This window comes from Ceratotherium simum, chromosome 18 (assembly GCF_057802395.1).
Source record: "Ceratotherium simum simum isolate JZ-2026a chromosome 18, ASM5780239v1, whole genome shotgun sequence".
In the NCBI taxonomy this organism is placed as follows: Eukaryota; Metazoa; Chordata; class Mammalia; order Perissodactyla; family Rhinocerotidae; genus Ceratotherium; species Ceratotherium simum.
In genome coordinates this window covers 12,261,009-12,275,443 of record NC_141917.1, presented here as the reverse complement: position 1 = coordinate 12,275,443, position 14,435 = coordinate 12,261,009, and the positions used below count along the sequence as shown (strand labels likewise).

Here is a 14,435-nt window from a genome sequence, read left to right as displayed (position 1 = left end):
TATCAAAGGTATGTTTGTTCCTAACATTTAAGAGGAAACTTAACTGTTTAAAATCTCGAACAATGGTCTGGTTCTTGAATATTTACTTTTAATCCAAACTGCACATAAGATTTGTAACATGGATTCCTGTACGCTATCCTAGAAAACGTTCCACCAGCCCTCACAGAGACTGTGTATTCTTATTTCTTGTATTTGGATCTCTGCATTTCCCATGAAATCACACTGGAGCTAAGAGTCTCTAACAGGAATAATCTTCACATGCACAAAGTAAGAATGTTGCTCTAATCTAAGGAAAGATAACAGTACCCGGAGATTACGACAAAAGGTTGCAAAGACCACCACCCAAAGACCACACATGACCTATGACACGGCAATTAGGTCCAAATGTGGTACCGCAGACCTAAAAGTGCTAGGAAATGTTATTCCCAAAATAAGCAAAATACACAAAACACATCAAGGCATGGTTAGAAATGACTACACTTACTTAGCATGTCGTAAAGAAACGGCAGTCTTTCTTCAAAACTTCTATGAAATGAACTAACTGCACAATTTGCATAAACTCAAACCAACATTCTCTGTTTGGATCCTTTTGCAGGGCTTGGCTCGCCAGAGCCGCAGCGTACAAACCCCCACCCCAAGCCTGGGATACGGCTTCACAGCCACCACTACCCTCTCCAGCTCTTGCTGAAATGATTCTCAAATCAAGGTTCTAATAATTTCAAGGTTCAAATCTAATAAAGCAGGAAAGAGTGACGAAGGGTCAGCACGTGAGGACCCAGCTTATTCTGTAGCTGCAGTTGACACTCCTCAGCTCGACGGGCAAACACATCATCCTTGAGTCAGGAGGTGAAACCTGTCTTAAGATGGCTGCACTAAGAGGCTCCCACCAACAACACAGGCCAATGACCTGAAAGGTCCCGTACTGGCAGCGCTGTGTTCCATGCCCAGGGAGGCCACTCAACAGAGAGAAGGCAATCCTTGCCTTCAGAATTTTTGGCTCCCCTCCAAGATGGTTTTCTCTGGGCAAAGCTGTTAGGATGGACCTCTAAATGCTGATTTCTATTTCCTTCGGTTATTAGGTTTCTTATTCAAAACCAGATCAATCTGACCATGTTTGACTCTCTGATACCTCTATGTGGGATCATCAGAAAGGAAAGACCAAAACAGGAAACTGCCGGCCCAGCCCAGTTAGTTAAGTCAGATGTATGCACACAACACGCACATTCTGTACGTTCCAGGGTTTGACTTCTTTTGTTCCTATAATTCAAGCCCTTACAGGGCCTCGATTTTGGAATAGGAGAGAGACTGTTGTACAGTCTGTTGGCTCTGATGCTGTGCCAAACGTTGATTACAGCACCCTGCCTATCTAGAGCGATGCTGCAATACTTAATGAGGCTCTGAAACCACCGCTTTACAGAAGTCACTCTACAGCAAGGTAGCTGAACTCCACACACATCACAGACAGATGACTGTAGTAAGTTTACTATCGAGGTGAGTCATTTTACTGTTTTTTTTCCCTGCATGCTAATAACACTAATCATGCCATCACCCGCGTATGCAGTGCCTCAAAAAAAGGAGTTCAACCCACTTCACAGGCAGCAAATCAGTCATTTCCAAAAGGCCCTGCAGAAGAGTGCAGTAAGTCAGCACAGTTGTTAAACTGAGAAACAGGTGTAGAAACTAAACCCTGAAGCCACAGGGATTGGGTGTGGCATTTCACCTTTCTCCTGCCCTAAGAATTGCCACCCACGGCTGCGGTGGCGAGGACCTCCAGCAGGCGCGTGGACACTCACCACACAGTCTCACCTCACCATTCAAATACTCAGTGTTCAAGTTCACAGGATGGCACGGGCACACGGAGATAACAATCATTTATATGAATTTAGTTCGTTGAGAAAGCAGTTGATGAGTTTGCTTGCTTAAAATAAAATGTTAAAAATGACTACTCTACAGGCTGTTTCTAAAACTGTAGCTTATCTCCTACGTTTACATGGCTTCACTTGCCTATGATCCGCTACATCAGACAACAGCAGCCCCCCTCCTGGCAAGCTGAAGCAAGCCAGTGTTTACGAGGCACGGGTATGCTCCTGTTGCTAAAACACAAACGGGAACAACACAGGACAAGTCTAATTAAATACAGAGAAGCAGGTGTTTGTGTCCTGGAAAAAAGTGCTGGGAAGGTTTCCCACTGCAAACCTGCGTCATCAGAGACTAGAAACTGTAGACCCTATTTAAAGAAAAGAATGGTGGAAGGAAGGAAGGAGGGTGGGAGGGAAGGAGGGAAGCAAGGAAGGAAGATAAAAGGAAAAGGAAGAGGAAGAGAAAGCCCTACATATAAATATTCCTATCCCTACATAACCCTGTATCCATAGCGGGCTCGATAAATTTCCGTGGGATGACTGCCTCCTGGGCAGACCCACGACTCTTCAGAACAGGGTAGGAATGTCTCTCAGTGTGTGGTCTGAGAAGCATCGCATCAGAGTCCCTGGATCACTAGAGAAACCTACTAAAAATGGAGGGAGATTCACTGGGGGGGGGGGGGGGGGGGGTATGAGAAGCCGAACTTTTAACCAGCACACTCAAGTGAGAAAATCACTGATTTAGGAAAAGAAAAATCACTTAAAAAACAAGAGCAGCCCTTCCCTTCCTGTCTTTCCCTCCCCTCCTGGCGTGGAGAAAATGGTGCCCAGGGTCTGAGGCAGTGAGGGGTGGAGGTGCCAGCACAGGGGTCCCGTGCCAGGCTTTCTAAGGAAGTGGGCTGTGGGGGTGAGGGCTCAGAGAGGCCAGAGAGGATGGCTGCGAGATTGAGAAGACTGAGCCAATAGACTAACTGAACAAATAAGTTAATATACTAAAGATAAAGGGAGCCACGTTTTTTGCTGTCCGAGAAGGGATTTATATAGAAAAAGAAAGGCTGGAAAGAACCCTGAGGATTGGATTAGAAATGGAAGTACCAGTGTGGTACTTAAAATATGCTTAAAATGGGGTTTAAAATAGAGATAGACACAGATAGATACAGCAACAGCTGCAGATGTATGCATATATGTGATGGACGGATGGGTACACACCACATACACGTTGTTTCCTGACTCTGTCTGCTCAGGGGACCTAGAAGCGTTGACATCCCACAAGCAAACAAGAACTCCTGAGCACCCAGATCTTAGTTTCTAAATACCACACAACACTACAAGGAACCAGAACCTCTTGGTGAGATGGCTGATCTCAGGAGAGAGGCAGGGAAAGCACAAGATGAGCCTGGGAACTACTTGCTCTGCTAGAAAGTAATGCACAAATAATGATAAGGACATATGTAAAAAAACACAGAAAGGGGCTCCTGCTGGCAAATGTGGATGATTTAAGCATCAAAATAGAGTATTAGACGATAACCCATTGAGTATAATAAGATTTTGTAAATTCATACCGACACAACAAATACATCAGGAAGAAAGGAAATAAAGCTCTTCCTTAGAGCAGAAGATCACCTAATAAATATAGAAGGAATAATAGAAATAAGTGCCCACCATCAGACAGCCACCATAGCAGCTGATATGGGCAGGAATTGCCAGTGGATGCTGAGGCTGTGAGAAGAAGTCTGCTGAAGAACAAACATTGCGTTACATCATTGTATCTCCTCACGAAATGCTCATCAAAGACAAATTTTTAAAGGGTGACTTTACATTGGAGAAATCTAGTATACACCAAGTGGTCAAGGCTGACGTCACCAGTGGTGGGAGGCGTCAGCATCCTGTACCCCTGCTGTGACACGGGGGTGGGGTGGGGGTGGGGCAGTGGGGGGTGGGGGACAGTCAGCGCATGAGGAAAACTGGATGGGCCGGGAGGTTGAGGGTCATCCTACAGCATGAAAGGTCTGTACTCTCTGAGACTGTCAAAGACATGAGGCAGAGAAAGACTAAAGAATGTTCCACTGTGAAGGAGACCAATGTGATGTGTCCACTACATGTAATGCATGCTGCTGGACAGCGTCCTGGACCAGAAAAGAGAAAGGGACGTAGTTGGAACAGTGGGAAATACGAACGGGTCTGTGGGTAGGATGGTTATGTTGTATTGATGTTGACGTGATGACTGGAGAGAGAGGTAAGGGGAGAGAGCAGAGCAAATGTCGCCAATGTTAAAAAGTGGCAATCCGGGTCAAGGGAATGTGGGAGCTCTCTGTTCTGTTCTAACACTTTTCTGTAGCCTGAAACTACTTCGAAATTTAAATAATTTAAAAGGCAAAAAAAAAATTCATTCTGTTCGGCTGAAAAGTCTCTTCTGTTCATCCAGCTCAAACTACTGTCTCCTTGAATTTATAGCTCACTTGCAAAGATGTTCTTAGGCTAAAAATTGTGGTTTAAGACCTCAGCCTGGGAAGCTGTTTTCTTGCTATAAAATTATTTTCTAATTTACAATCTAATGAAACTTCACCATAGGTAAAAATAAGTTCCCATGTCAAGATGCCCCATTTTTATAGAATGTATTGGCAACAGTGACAGAATTCTGTATTTTGCTAGAAGTGCAAAGGGCGACAGGCAGACTGACTGGCCAGCTGGGCTGGAGGATGACACTGCTCAGGTCAGGTTGATTCTGAGGTAAGTCCTGTAGGCAAAGACTGCTGCCCAGCTCCTGCTAATCAACCTGTGATTGGCAATCCAATCCCCCAGTGGTCTGGAACATACTACTGCAATTGCAAAGCAGGTCCTGAGAAAATCAGGAATAAGTAGATGAGTGAAGGCCTAGTTACACCACGGATAACAGGGTCATTCACTTTCTATATTACAGGTCGAAATTAGACGATGCATAGAGACAGTACACTAGGGGAAAGAACTTAACGCTCTTTGGAACCCACGTAATCCTCGTGAATCAATGTGATAAAAAATTACAGATCTGTTCAATTTTCACTTTTACTATAAAAAAGGCTATCACTTATTCATATAGTTCCTAATAAACTAGATGGCCAAATTAGCTAATAAACACTGGATGCAAAAGTAAGAAGCATAATACAGAGCTGATTGTTTTTTAATTCCATGGACAACATAAAATAGGGCTAAAAAAAGGATCTTACTAGGCAAAAAGGTGGCTAGAGAAACAAACATGCAGATAACTTGCATGGGAAGAAGGTTTAACCACATTCTGAAGCAAACATCTAAGCGCATCACATGTCCGTTTAATTCCCCCATGGACACTAAGGGGTCAGGAGATCTGGTCCGAGCACATGAAAAGGACAGCTGTCTGATGCAGCAGGAAGGGCCAGACTGAGAAGCAAACAGCCAATTCTTCCCCACGACTTTGACAAGTGTGGATGTGGTCCACATCAAGGAAGATCTGAATTTAAAAGTTTACTGAACATCTACTCTGTGCCCAGCTCTCTGCTAGGTGCTCGGAAACGTTTTCTGACTGAAGTCTCACAGTAATCTTTCGCATTAGCGTATACTAGTATAGACACTCACTGCTCAAGGAGAATGGAGGAAACCTTAACCGAAAGCAAGCACACACAGAATTCCTACTCACTTCCTGCTCACCACCACTATCACACAGGCAGACTGGTGGGAAGGGCCAGATGACCAAGACGCGGACAAGGGTGACACACCTCGATCCATCTGTAGTTGTCACTGTCACTGCGTCTAGCACGTGACACGACACGGAGGCAGCGGAGTGGTGGCTGAGAACATGGAGCCGGCTAGTGTGGGTCCACATCCCTGCTCCACCTTCTACAGCTGTTGACCTGGCACAAGTCACTTCACCTCTGTGCCTCGGTCTTCTCATTTGTAACAGCGGGGCTAATAACAGTACCTGCCCCAGAGTCGGGGGCCTCACGTAAGTGACTGCATAAAGCCCTTATAACAAAGCCTGGCACGGAAGAAGGTGGCAGAAAATAAACAGGGATACATTAGATAAATAACTCACCCTAAAATAATAAAAACGCCACCCTTCGACTTCTAAAACAGCAAATAGCTTTACATACTTGAGAAAAGAGTGTACTTTGCAATCCAGAACATGAGGCTGCATCAGGGTTCCCTCGTTTCTAGAAAGTTTCATTCAGGAAGATTAAATTGAGTTTGACTGACTGAATGGCATGCAAAATACGTATTTCCTAAACACATGTAGACAAGATTGGAATTTCATTTGTTTTAGCAGATGAAAATGTAAGTACTCTAAAAGAAATCCACACAAGTCACAGGGCGACGAAGAGTCTGCCCGCTGCCCACCATCCTGTTTTACTTACCAGCCCTCCCCACCCCCACTGGAGGTCAAAAGTTACAATAAAACTGCAGTTTAATTAGAAATCTATAAGCTTTTTCTAGGCTAACAAAACTTCGATTTTTTTCAGCTTTCAGTGCCATGACACAAAAATAATGTTGCTCTGGCACTGAAGTAGCACTGACCACTCACCTCAGAGTAAGCCAGCGTGATGTGCTCATAGATTCCCTGGTGGTGATGAATGGCGTCCTCCAGATCCTGCAGCTCTGAGGGAAGGTCCACCTCACCACAGGCTTTGCACCATGAATCCACGTTGCTCATATACTTGGAAGGTTAAAAACAAAAAAAGATTATGTCTATCAATGACAATTTACGAGACATGGCTATTTTTAACGCGGTTTTGAAGTAAGCACAGTTGAGAAAGATTCTAAGAAAATAGCATGGTTGAATCTCCATCTCAAACAGCATTAACTTGAGTTCTCAAACTGGATTCCTGGACTCCGTCCACCCACCCCCCAGCTTAGGTCCTGGTAGCACTGGGACCCGGGAACCTGCTTGAAATGACGGCCTCAGGTGACTCTGCAGCCCACGTCTGGGAGCGCACCTGGGGCACCTCTGCCCTGCAATATCTGTTTTGGGCATCCTGGTCAATTTTCCCATTCCATGTTTGAATCCACGTTTCCAACTGCCCTGCGCGGCCAGCCACGGAGGACACAGAAGCCCCGTCCACCTGCCCCTCAGCCTCAGGTCAACAGCAGGATGCAGCTCCTCCCGGAGCTGTAGTCCACTCTTCCCAGTTTCCTCTTACCTTAAAATGCTAATGGCAGACATCCAAAATCATTTACCTAACATTAGGAAGAGCAGCTGGCCCATTTTGCTACCTTTTCAAAAGCAAATACACACTGGAATTAAAAGGAGACCAAGTGACGGTGGCCTAGACTCCTCAGCTGTGCCCACTGAGTCAAAGGCAGGCTGAGGGAGGCAGTGGAATCCGCTGCAGGCTGCAGTCCCAGTCTGCTGCTGCCAATCCAATCTCTCCGCAATTTTCTCCACTGCCACCCCCACATCACCAGGCTTCATCAATAGCTGAGAAATCACTGCCAAATTTCCTGGGGAGATCCTATTAGCATCCATCACGGTTAAGTGTCAAAGGCAAGCAGCAGAAGGGCCAATTAAAGATGCTAATTCAATTAAGCCAAACAGACATCGACACATTTCCCTGGGTTTCACCTCTTTTACTCCAGTTCCTTGTCGTCTTTCTACTTACCGGGGAAGGCAGAGGGTGACTTTGAAATGGGACAGCCAGGGGGTTGGCCTGGTGGCCAAGTGATTAAGTGAGCGCGCTCCGCTTCGGCGGCCCGGGGTTCGAAGGTTCGGATCCCAGGCACGGACCGACGCACACAGACCGACGTACCGCTTGTCAAGCCACGCTGTGGCGGTGTCCCATATAAAGTAGAGGAAGATGGGCACGGATGTTAGCCCAGGACCAATCTTCCTCAACGAAAAAGAGGAGGATTGGCAACAGATGTTAGCTCAGGGCTGATCTTCCTCACAAAAAAATAAATAAGTAAAATAAAGTAAAATGGGGTAACTGACCTGCCAGACAGTAAACGTGCTATGATGCTCTTAAAATATATATGAGAATAACCTTCCAGGTACTTATGACATTTTTAGGAACTTAAAATAGATAAATCACGCAAGGTAATAATTGTTTACAAAAATCCCTCTATTATTAATGTATTGGCTCTGAAAAATATCTGTATGCAAATCTTAGGGCTTGAAACCAATTCCTATGGCCTTCAGTGTCATCTGACAGTGTGGTTTCCGAAGGCTTCAAACATGACTTAACCACTGCAAGCACAGGGGACTATTCTCATTACCCTCTCCTATGGTGCCTTCCCAATACCATCATCCAGGCAACAAAAGTGGTAATAAAATTACTCTACACTTCTCCCCCTTTGCATATATTCATGTCTGATGACTCAGGCATATTTCTAAGTATTTCTTGGGTGGAGTGTTCTATAAAGGTCAATTAGGTCAGGCTGGGGGATTCTAAGTATTCTTGATCTCTATTTCACTCTATCTTCTTATTGCATTTCACACCAGTTATTAAATTATTGTAAACTTTTTTCCAATATGAATTGACTGAGGTTAACCATCATCATTAATAAATCATCAGGTCAAGCCAGCAGTTAATTGCTCCTGTACACTGGCCACTACAAAAGGCCCAAAACAAAGCACAGTTACAACATATTCTTAAGAGGCTAAACTGCTTCTGATATAACAAGGTGAAAACAAGTTTTAGTTATTTAATACTTCACAATAAGCAGAAGTGTCAGACTAACATATCACTGTGTCAAAATGACTATTAAAATATATTTAACTCTAATTTCTGAAGCAATCAGTAAAGAGAAGCATTCAAGAAGTTTTATATCCGCCTGTAGGAAAAGTAACTTATAATTTCTGAAAGTATCCTGAGAGGGTACTGATTACTCTTACCTGAAAATATGTAGCCAGGTTCTAAATACATAGGGAAGGATCGCTAGCCATGTGGAAATCTTGTGGAGAAAGGATTCTGCACTTCTAAATTCACTGGGTTAAAATATCCCAAGGATAGAAATAAACCTGGCCTTGGTTTTACAGGGACTTTCGCAAGCATAATTTTTGTCTTTTATTTATGAGACAAGGGCAAACTCTAGGCTCTGAACGCTTTCTGAAAGGCTGAACACCCAAAGGATCTGAACCCAATGCCATCACTGCAGCAATCCCCATTCAGAGAGCCAAGGAGAGAATGTTAACAGTAGTCCACAAAGAAAAAGCGTCCTGGGGTCAAGTTTGGTGTCGAAGTTCAACAAGTACCTACAGAATAGAACCTCTTAGAGCTTTTTAATATGATAATGTGCACTGTGATTATGGGGGGTGGGGGGGGCTCTGGTATGTCTGTTTAAAAATTTCTCTGACCACTCCACTACATTCCACGGCCCCTACACACACCTATTACTGGCTTGAAAAATAAAGTTTGGGATTGCAACACTAGGGGAACGTCTAGCACAGAGCCTGGCACTTCATAAACGATGAGGACAGACGGTGGCGACTGTACTGTAGCAAGAGCAGACTAGCCAGTTCAGTCTCTGATGCTTTCAGTGCTCAGTGGAACAAAGTACGTGAACACACAGTATCTGGCTAGACTGGGGGCAAAGACAGGAGAGGGCTAGAGAATTAATGAATTCAAATCAGGAGCTGGTTTCAGAAACGAGGATTCTGATGCTCAGCAGAATGGTGACTTTTTTAAAGCGTTGCTGAAGATAAGATGAAGGGAGTCTGGGTCAGCCGGTTTGCAAAATTGAGGCAAGCAGATGAGGGAAGAGTGACTAATACATAAGTTTTAAAAGGAAAGCTTGAATAATTCATTAGCAGATTTATTTTCATAAGCATTTACTCTACTACTCTCCATCCGCTTAGAGTGGGGGCTTCCAATGTGGGAGCAGCTCAGCTCTCTGGCCTGTTCCGCCTCTCACCCGCCCAGAGCTGGGATCCCCGCAGTGAGGACTTTCACTCCCACCCATTTCTCACCCCACAACCTGGTGAAGGAGCTGCAGCTGCTCCTGAGCCGACTAGGAGACAACCAGACAGAAACTTCCTAGAATACGAACTTTTAAAATATTTAGAGAGCTTTTCTCTTCTTTGGAAAAATTAAGACTGGTTGAAAAATTATTTATGTATACGGACGCAAATTTCAGAGTTCTTTTCTTTCTAATTTCCTCGTTCTCTCTTTTCATTTCTAGAAAATATTACCCTGCTTTTCATTTCATCATTCTACTCCTTGAGTCTTAACCAACACGCTCCCTATCCTGGTTCCTCTAAGGGAGATGGCTCTCATCTCCACCCAGGGAAGTCACAGGAGGATGAAGCACTTCTACCTGTGAATCCAGCTCTGAGGCTCCAACAGAGTAACCTGGAGAAGACAGGTTCAGTTTGAACCAAAATACACCAATGATCACTCCAAGTACCTTAAATCTGTTTCATTAACACTTTTTTCTTTTATATATATATATTTTTTACTCCAATTCCTTTCTATTCCATGAGAACCATGTTGTTTTACTACAAGCCAAGAATTAGGCCTATACTTTTAATAAAGTGAAATAACATTAACATGGGAGCAATTCCATGTGTATTATTTGCTATAGAAATTCAAAAGGGAATACTGAAGCAGTATTCTTATTATTTTCCTCTGAATTTCAACCCAGACTTAGGATAAAATTATCCAGATGATAACTAGGATAAGTCATGTTTATAGCAAATGTTACTTCTAAAATTTTTTATGGAAGGTGAAATTTTATAAGAATATTAACGTAATCACTTTGCTTGTGAAAATGTTCTATTATGTCAGGAACTAAAAGGCTTTCATAGACCTCAATAAAAGTCCGAGCTTCGGGAACATGGGCAAATCACTCTCCAAACAGAATATTAGGACAATAATACCAGTAGCCCCATTTACTTCACTGGCCTGACGGAAAGATGAAATGAGATTTCGTGTTCAAGAGCTTTGTAAATTTTAAAGAACTATACAAACATGAGTTGTTACTTTATTTTTGGCTATCATCAAATTATAGAGGCCCTTAAAGTGATAGATAAAATAAGGTGATCAGATTTCTGGTTCACTTTGAAGGTAAACTTCCATCAGCACTAAGAGAACTTTCTGCAGTGACGGATGTGCATCCGTGCTGTCTAACACAGGAGCCACTAGCCCCATGGCCCTGCTGAGCATCTGAAATGTGGATACTGTGACTAATGAAGTGAATTTTAATTTAATTCTATATTTAAATTATTTTATTACTACATTTTACTTAACTTGAAGGAACTTCAACAGCCACGTGTGGTGACTGGCTACCATATCGGACAGTGCAGCGCTAGATCATTTTTTTTTAACAGAAAAATTGGAGATTTTAAGGTATAGTAAAATCAAATCACTTTAATTCTTTAGATTTATGTTTACAAAACCCTAAGCAAATACCAACACAAGAACCCCCACAAAGACAAAGGAGTGAGGCTGGGCAGCTCAGCGCACACATCTCCCTGGCTGGGAGCTGTCATCCTTAGGAGGAAGGCTGCTTCTTTTGCTAAGCAACATTAACCATGGGGTCACATATTTGAGCTCTAGGTCCCCTTAGTCAGATTTAAATTCTTAATAAAAACTCTGGATGGGGTTCAAAGAGGTGGCTATGATGGAAACCTAACTTATGTGTCCAAGTTTCTGGTCTTTTCCCTAGTGAGCTTATGAAAACAGCCTAAGCATAACTGGAAGGCAAAGCTTTTAAAAAGAGGGAATGAACTTGACCTATTCCTGTGACTGCTCACCTGGGAAGAGAAAAACTACTTTAATAGATATGATCTCCTTATATGCAGCAGAATTTCAAGGATCTTACTTTTATTCAGTGAAGGGGAAGATACACAATACGTTTTTACTTGAGGGTAAGGAGACACTTTCTGAAGACGTCCCAGTGTCCTGTCTACACATTTCAGTTGTCTGGGTGCAGGCCTCACTGCCTCCGTCAAGGTCCATCAGGGATGCTGGGCCCCTTCTTCACCAGGCCACTCTGTCCCTAAGCTCATATCTGGCTTCCTCTTTGTCCACTTGATACGCACAGAGGCCTCAAGCATTGTTATTGTTTATGCAAGATCCCCAGAAATTCTGTTCAATAACATATTCATCATTTAGTTTTCTTCAAATCTATAAATTACAGCCATTCATTTTATCCAAATAAAAACACCCCAGGCTCTTTCAACTTTGCTGCAAGTTCGAAATGTTTGATGATAAAAAAAATTGCGGGAAAAAAATGCCCCACTGCATCCACACTTCTAGATTATTTTCAGGTGGGTGAGAGCAGCAATTAATCTTCTGGGTTTATTTACAATTCTAAATCCCACCATGTTTATGAAAGATGTATTATTATGCTTCAGACTATCTGAAATTCACCTATGTAGCTTGTCCTGTTCCAAATTTATTCATATCATATTGACGTATCTTTCTGGGGGCCCACTTCCAATTTACACACCTCTCAGTTCCAGGGGGCTGCTGCACCCTATACTATGTTACCATTCCAGCTGACACATGTGCGGGACCACACAGCTCACCTTCCCACTCACAATAATGTTCAGTGAACAATACACCACTACCTTGGACAATGATTGGGACCAGACATAGCCAAAGTCCTATAGACAGTGCTGTTTTATGCTGAAGGAGGTTCCTATTACTTTAAAAAAAACTGTTTTTGTGTGTGAGTTTTTATTTATCCTTCATCACAAAACTAGTTAAACGCATAAAGTTAGTAAGCAGAAAAATCTTAGTAATGAAACCTGCAAGTCCCTACTCACAGCTTTTCCACAAGGCTATTAAGATTTTTTCCTCTTCACATTCCACTCCGTTTCCTCTCTTGCTTCATACCTTAAAGGTTTCTAGAGTGGAGATCACTTCTAATTAGTGTCTTGTGCAACATTCTAGCCGCCCTGCAGAAATCCCAGGCAAGCTGGAGCCTCGATCTTACCTTCACTGACTTCACTCCTCAACAGAGACTGTTTCTAGATTAAAGAGATACTATTTCCCTCTTAGAAGCATCAGTGCAAATCCTTATGAATGTAGTTTTTTCCCTCAAAAGTTATCCCTGAGAAAGCTATATCAATAATTTTCCTTTAAAATAAGGTAACCATGTGCCCATGGCTAAAAGTTGCTGTGCTCTTTCCCCACATCCTGAAAAGGTATTTCACTGCCCAGCACACCTTCCACTCCTAAAAGTCTGAGTCACGAGCAAATCCCCTCCTCCCGCCACACTCAGAGTGTGTTTGTTTAAGCAAGTTGGCCCGAGGTGAGGACTGTGGAGGTGTGGGGAGTGTGACGGCATACATCACAGATTACCTCTTAAATAAGGTATTTTGATCAACGATCAGCAAATGCAGTCAATGTGAAGGCAGAATCCATCCAAACAACTTAATCACTGTGAAACACGCTGTCAGCTGCCTACCCAAAACCCACTTTTCCACCCCAGCCCTTGCCGGCAGAGCCTGCCTACCCAGGGAGGCTGGACCCCCGCTTCCCACTCCCCCTGCAGCCAGGGCACGGTCGTGCACCCAACTCCTGGCCAACGGGAACTGAGGAGCAGCGTGCTGGGGTGGAGGGACCTTCCGAAAAGAAGGTTTCCATGATGCGAGTGATGGGCAGACACCGCCATGGCTGCCTACACTGGACACTCTGGTGGTGGGGCTGCTGCTGGGAGCTGCGGCATACGTCTTGTGGCCGTGAGGAGAGGGCCAGCCGCCCGAGGAGCAGACCCCAGCCCTGACATCACTGTACCGCTAGAATCCCCTTTACTACGCAACTTCTTGTTCTGTGAGAAAAACAAGCCCCTGATGGTTTGAACCTGATAACGAGGCATTCTGTTACTTGCTGCCAGAGCATCCTAATTAGAATATCAAAGTGATAATAATGAGGAGGAAGAGGAGGAGGAGGAGGGAGAAGAGGGGAAACAGAACAGCAGTTACCACTTATTAGTACTTACTGTATACCAGGCACTGTGCACGGCCACTTATTAGTACTTACTGTATACCAGGCACTGTGCACCGCCCCTAAGAGAAATCATCTCATTTACACGATAACACACTCCTCTCAAGTAGATACTTTTAGTCCCACTTTACAAATGAAAAAACTAAGGAACAGAGAGGTGAAATAACTTGCCTAAGGCTGCACAGCAAGGGGTAAGAGAGCTGGGTCTCAACTCACAGCTGACTGACCTCAGAGGTCATGTTCTTAAATCCACTAAGTGCCACACAACCATTCCCCAAGGACTTGGCCGCAGGTGTGGAGGACATTACAGGAGGCAGTGTTCCACTCACCACCTCATGGGCAGGGGGCCCAGGCACTGACCTTTTCAGCCTTCTGGTGGAAAATGGAGGACATGTCCAGCAAGGTGCTCCGCTCGTCCAGGGCCGCTGCAAACGCCTTCCACTCCTGCTCCAGCTGATTCGCAATCTGCTTGATCTGCTGAGAGGCGTAGTGGCCAGACTCAACCAGGCGATTGGCCACCGACATGATGCGGTTGATGTTCACATACACGTTCTGCAGAAGGGGCAGAGAGAGCGGGCTCGTGAGGGACAGGAAACCAGAGACTGCTTTCTAAGAAACCCAGACAGCGCTTTCTGAAACATGGCCTACTAACTTCACAGTTATCATACTCTTAACAGCA

General features: G+C 44.1%; 1 protein-coding gene across 3 annotated transcripts in view; it reads right to left on the bottom strand.

Annotated features, from left to right (window-relative positions):
• Positions 1-14,435, bottom strand: part of TRIO (trio Rho guanine nucleotide exchange factor) — a 355,370-nt gene that overhangs the window by 192,620 nt on the left and 148,315 nt on the right. For 2 of the 3 annotated variants that reach the window (XM_087443141.1, XM_087443142.1), the window contains exons 7-8: positions 14,117-14,308; positions 6,391-6,522 (exon numbers count right to left, since the gene is read on the bottom strand). In XM_087443141.1, coding sequence (XP_087299267.1) covers positions 6,391-6,522; positions 14,117-14,308 — 324 coding nt within the window. Of the gene's footprint in view, positions 1-6,390; positions 6,523-6,802; positions 8,517-14,116; positions 14,309-14,435 lie in introns of those variants that run through there. The other variant, XM_087443143.1, reaches the window with a different exon arrangement.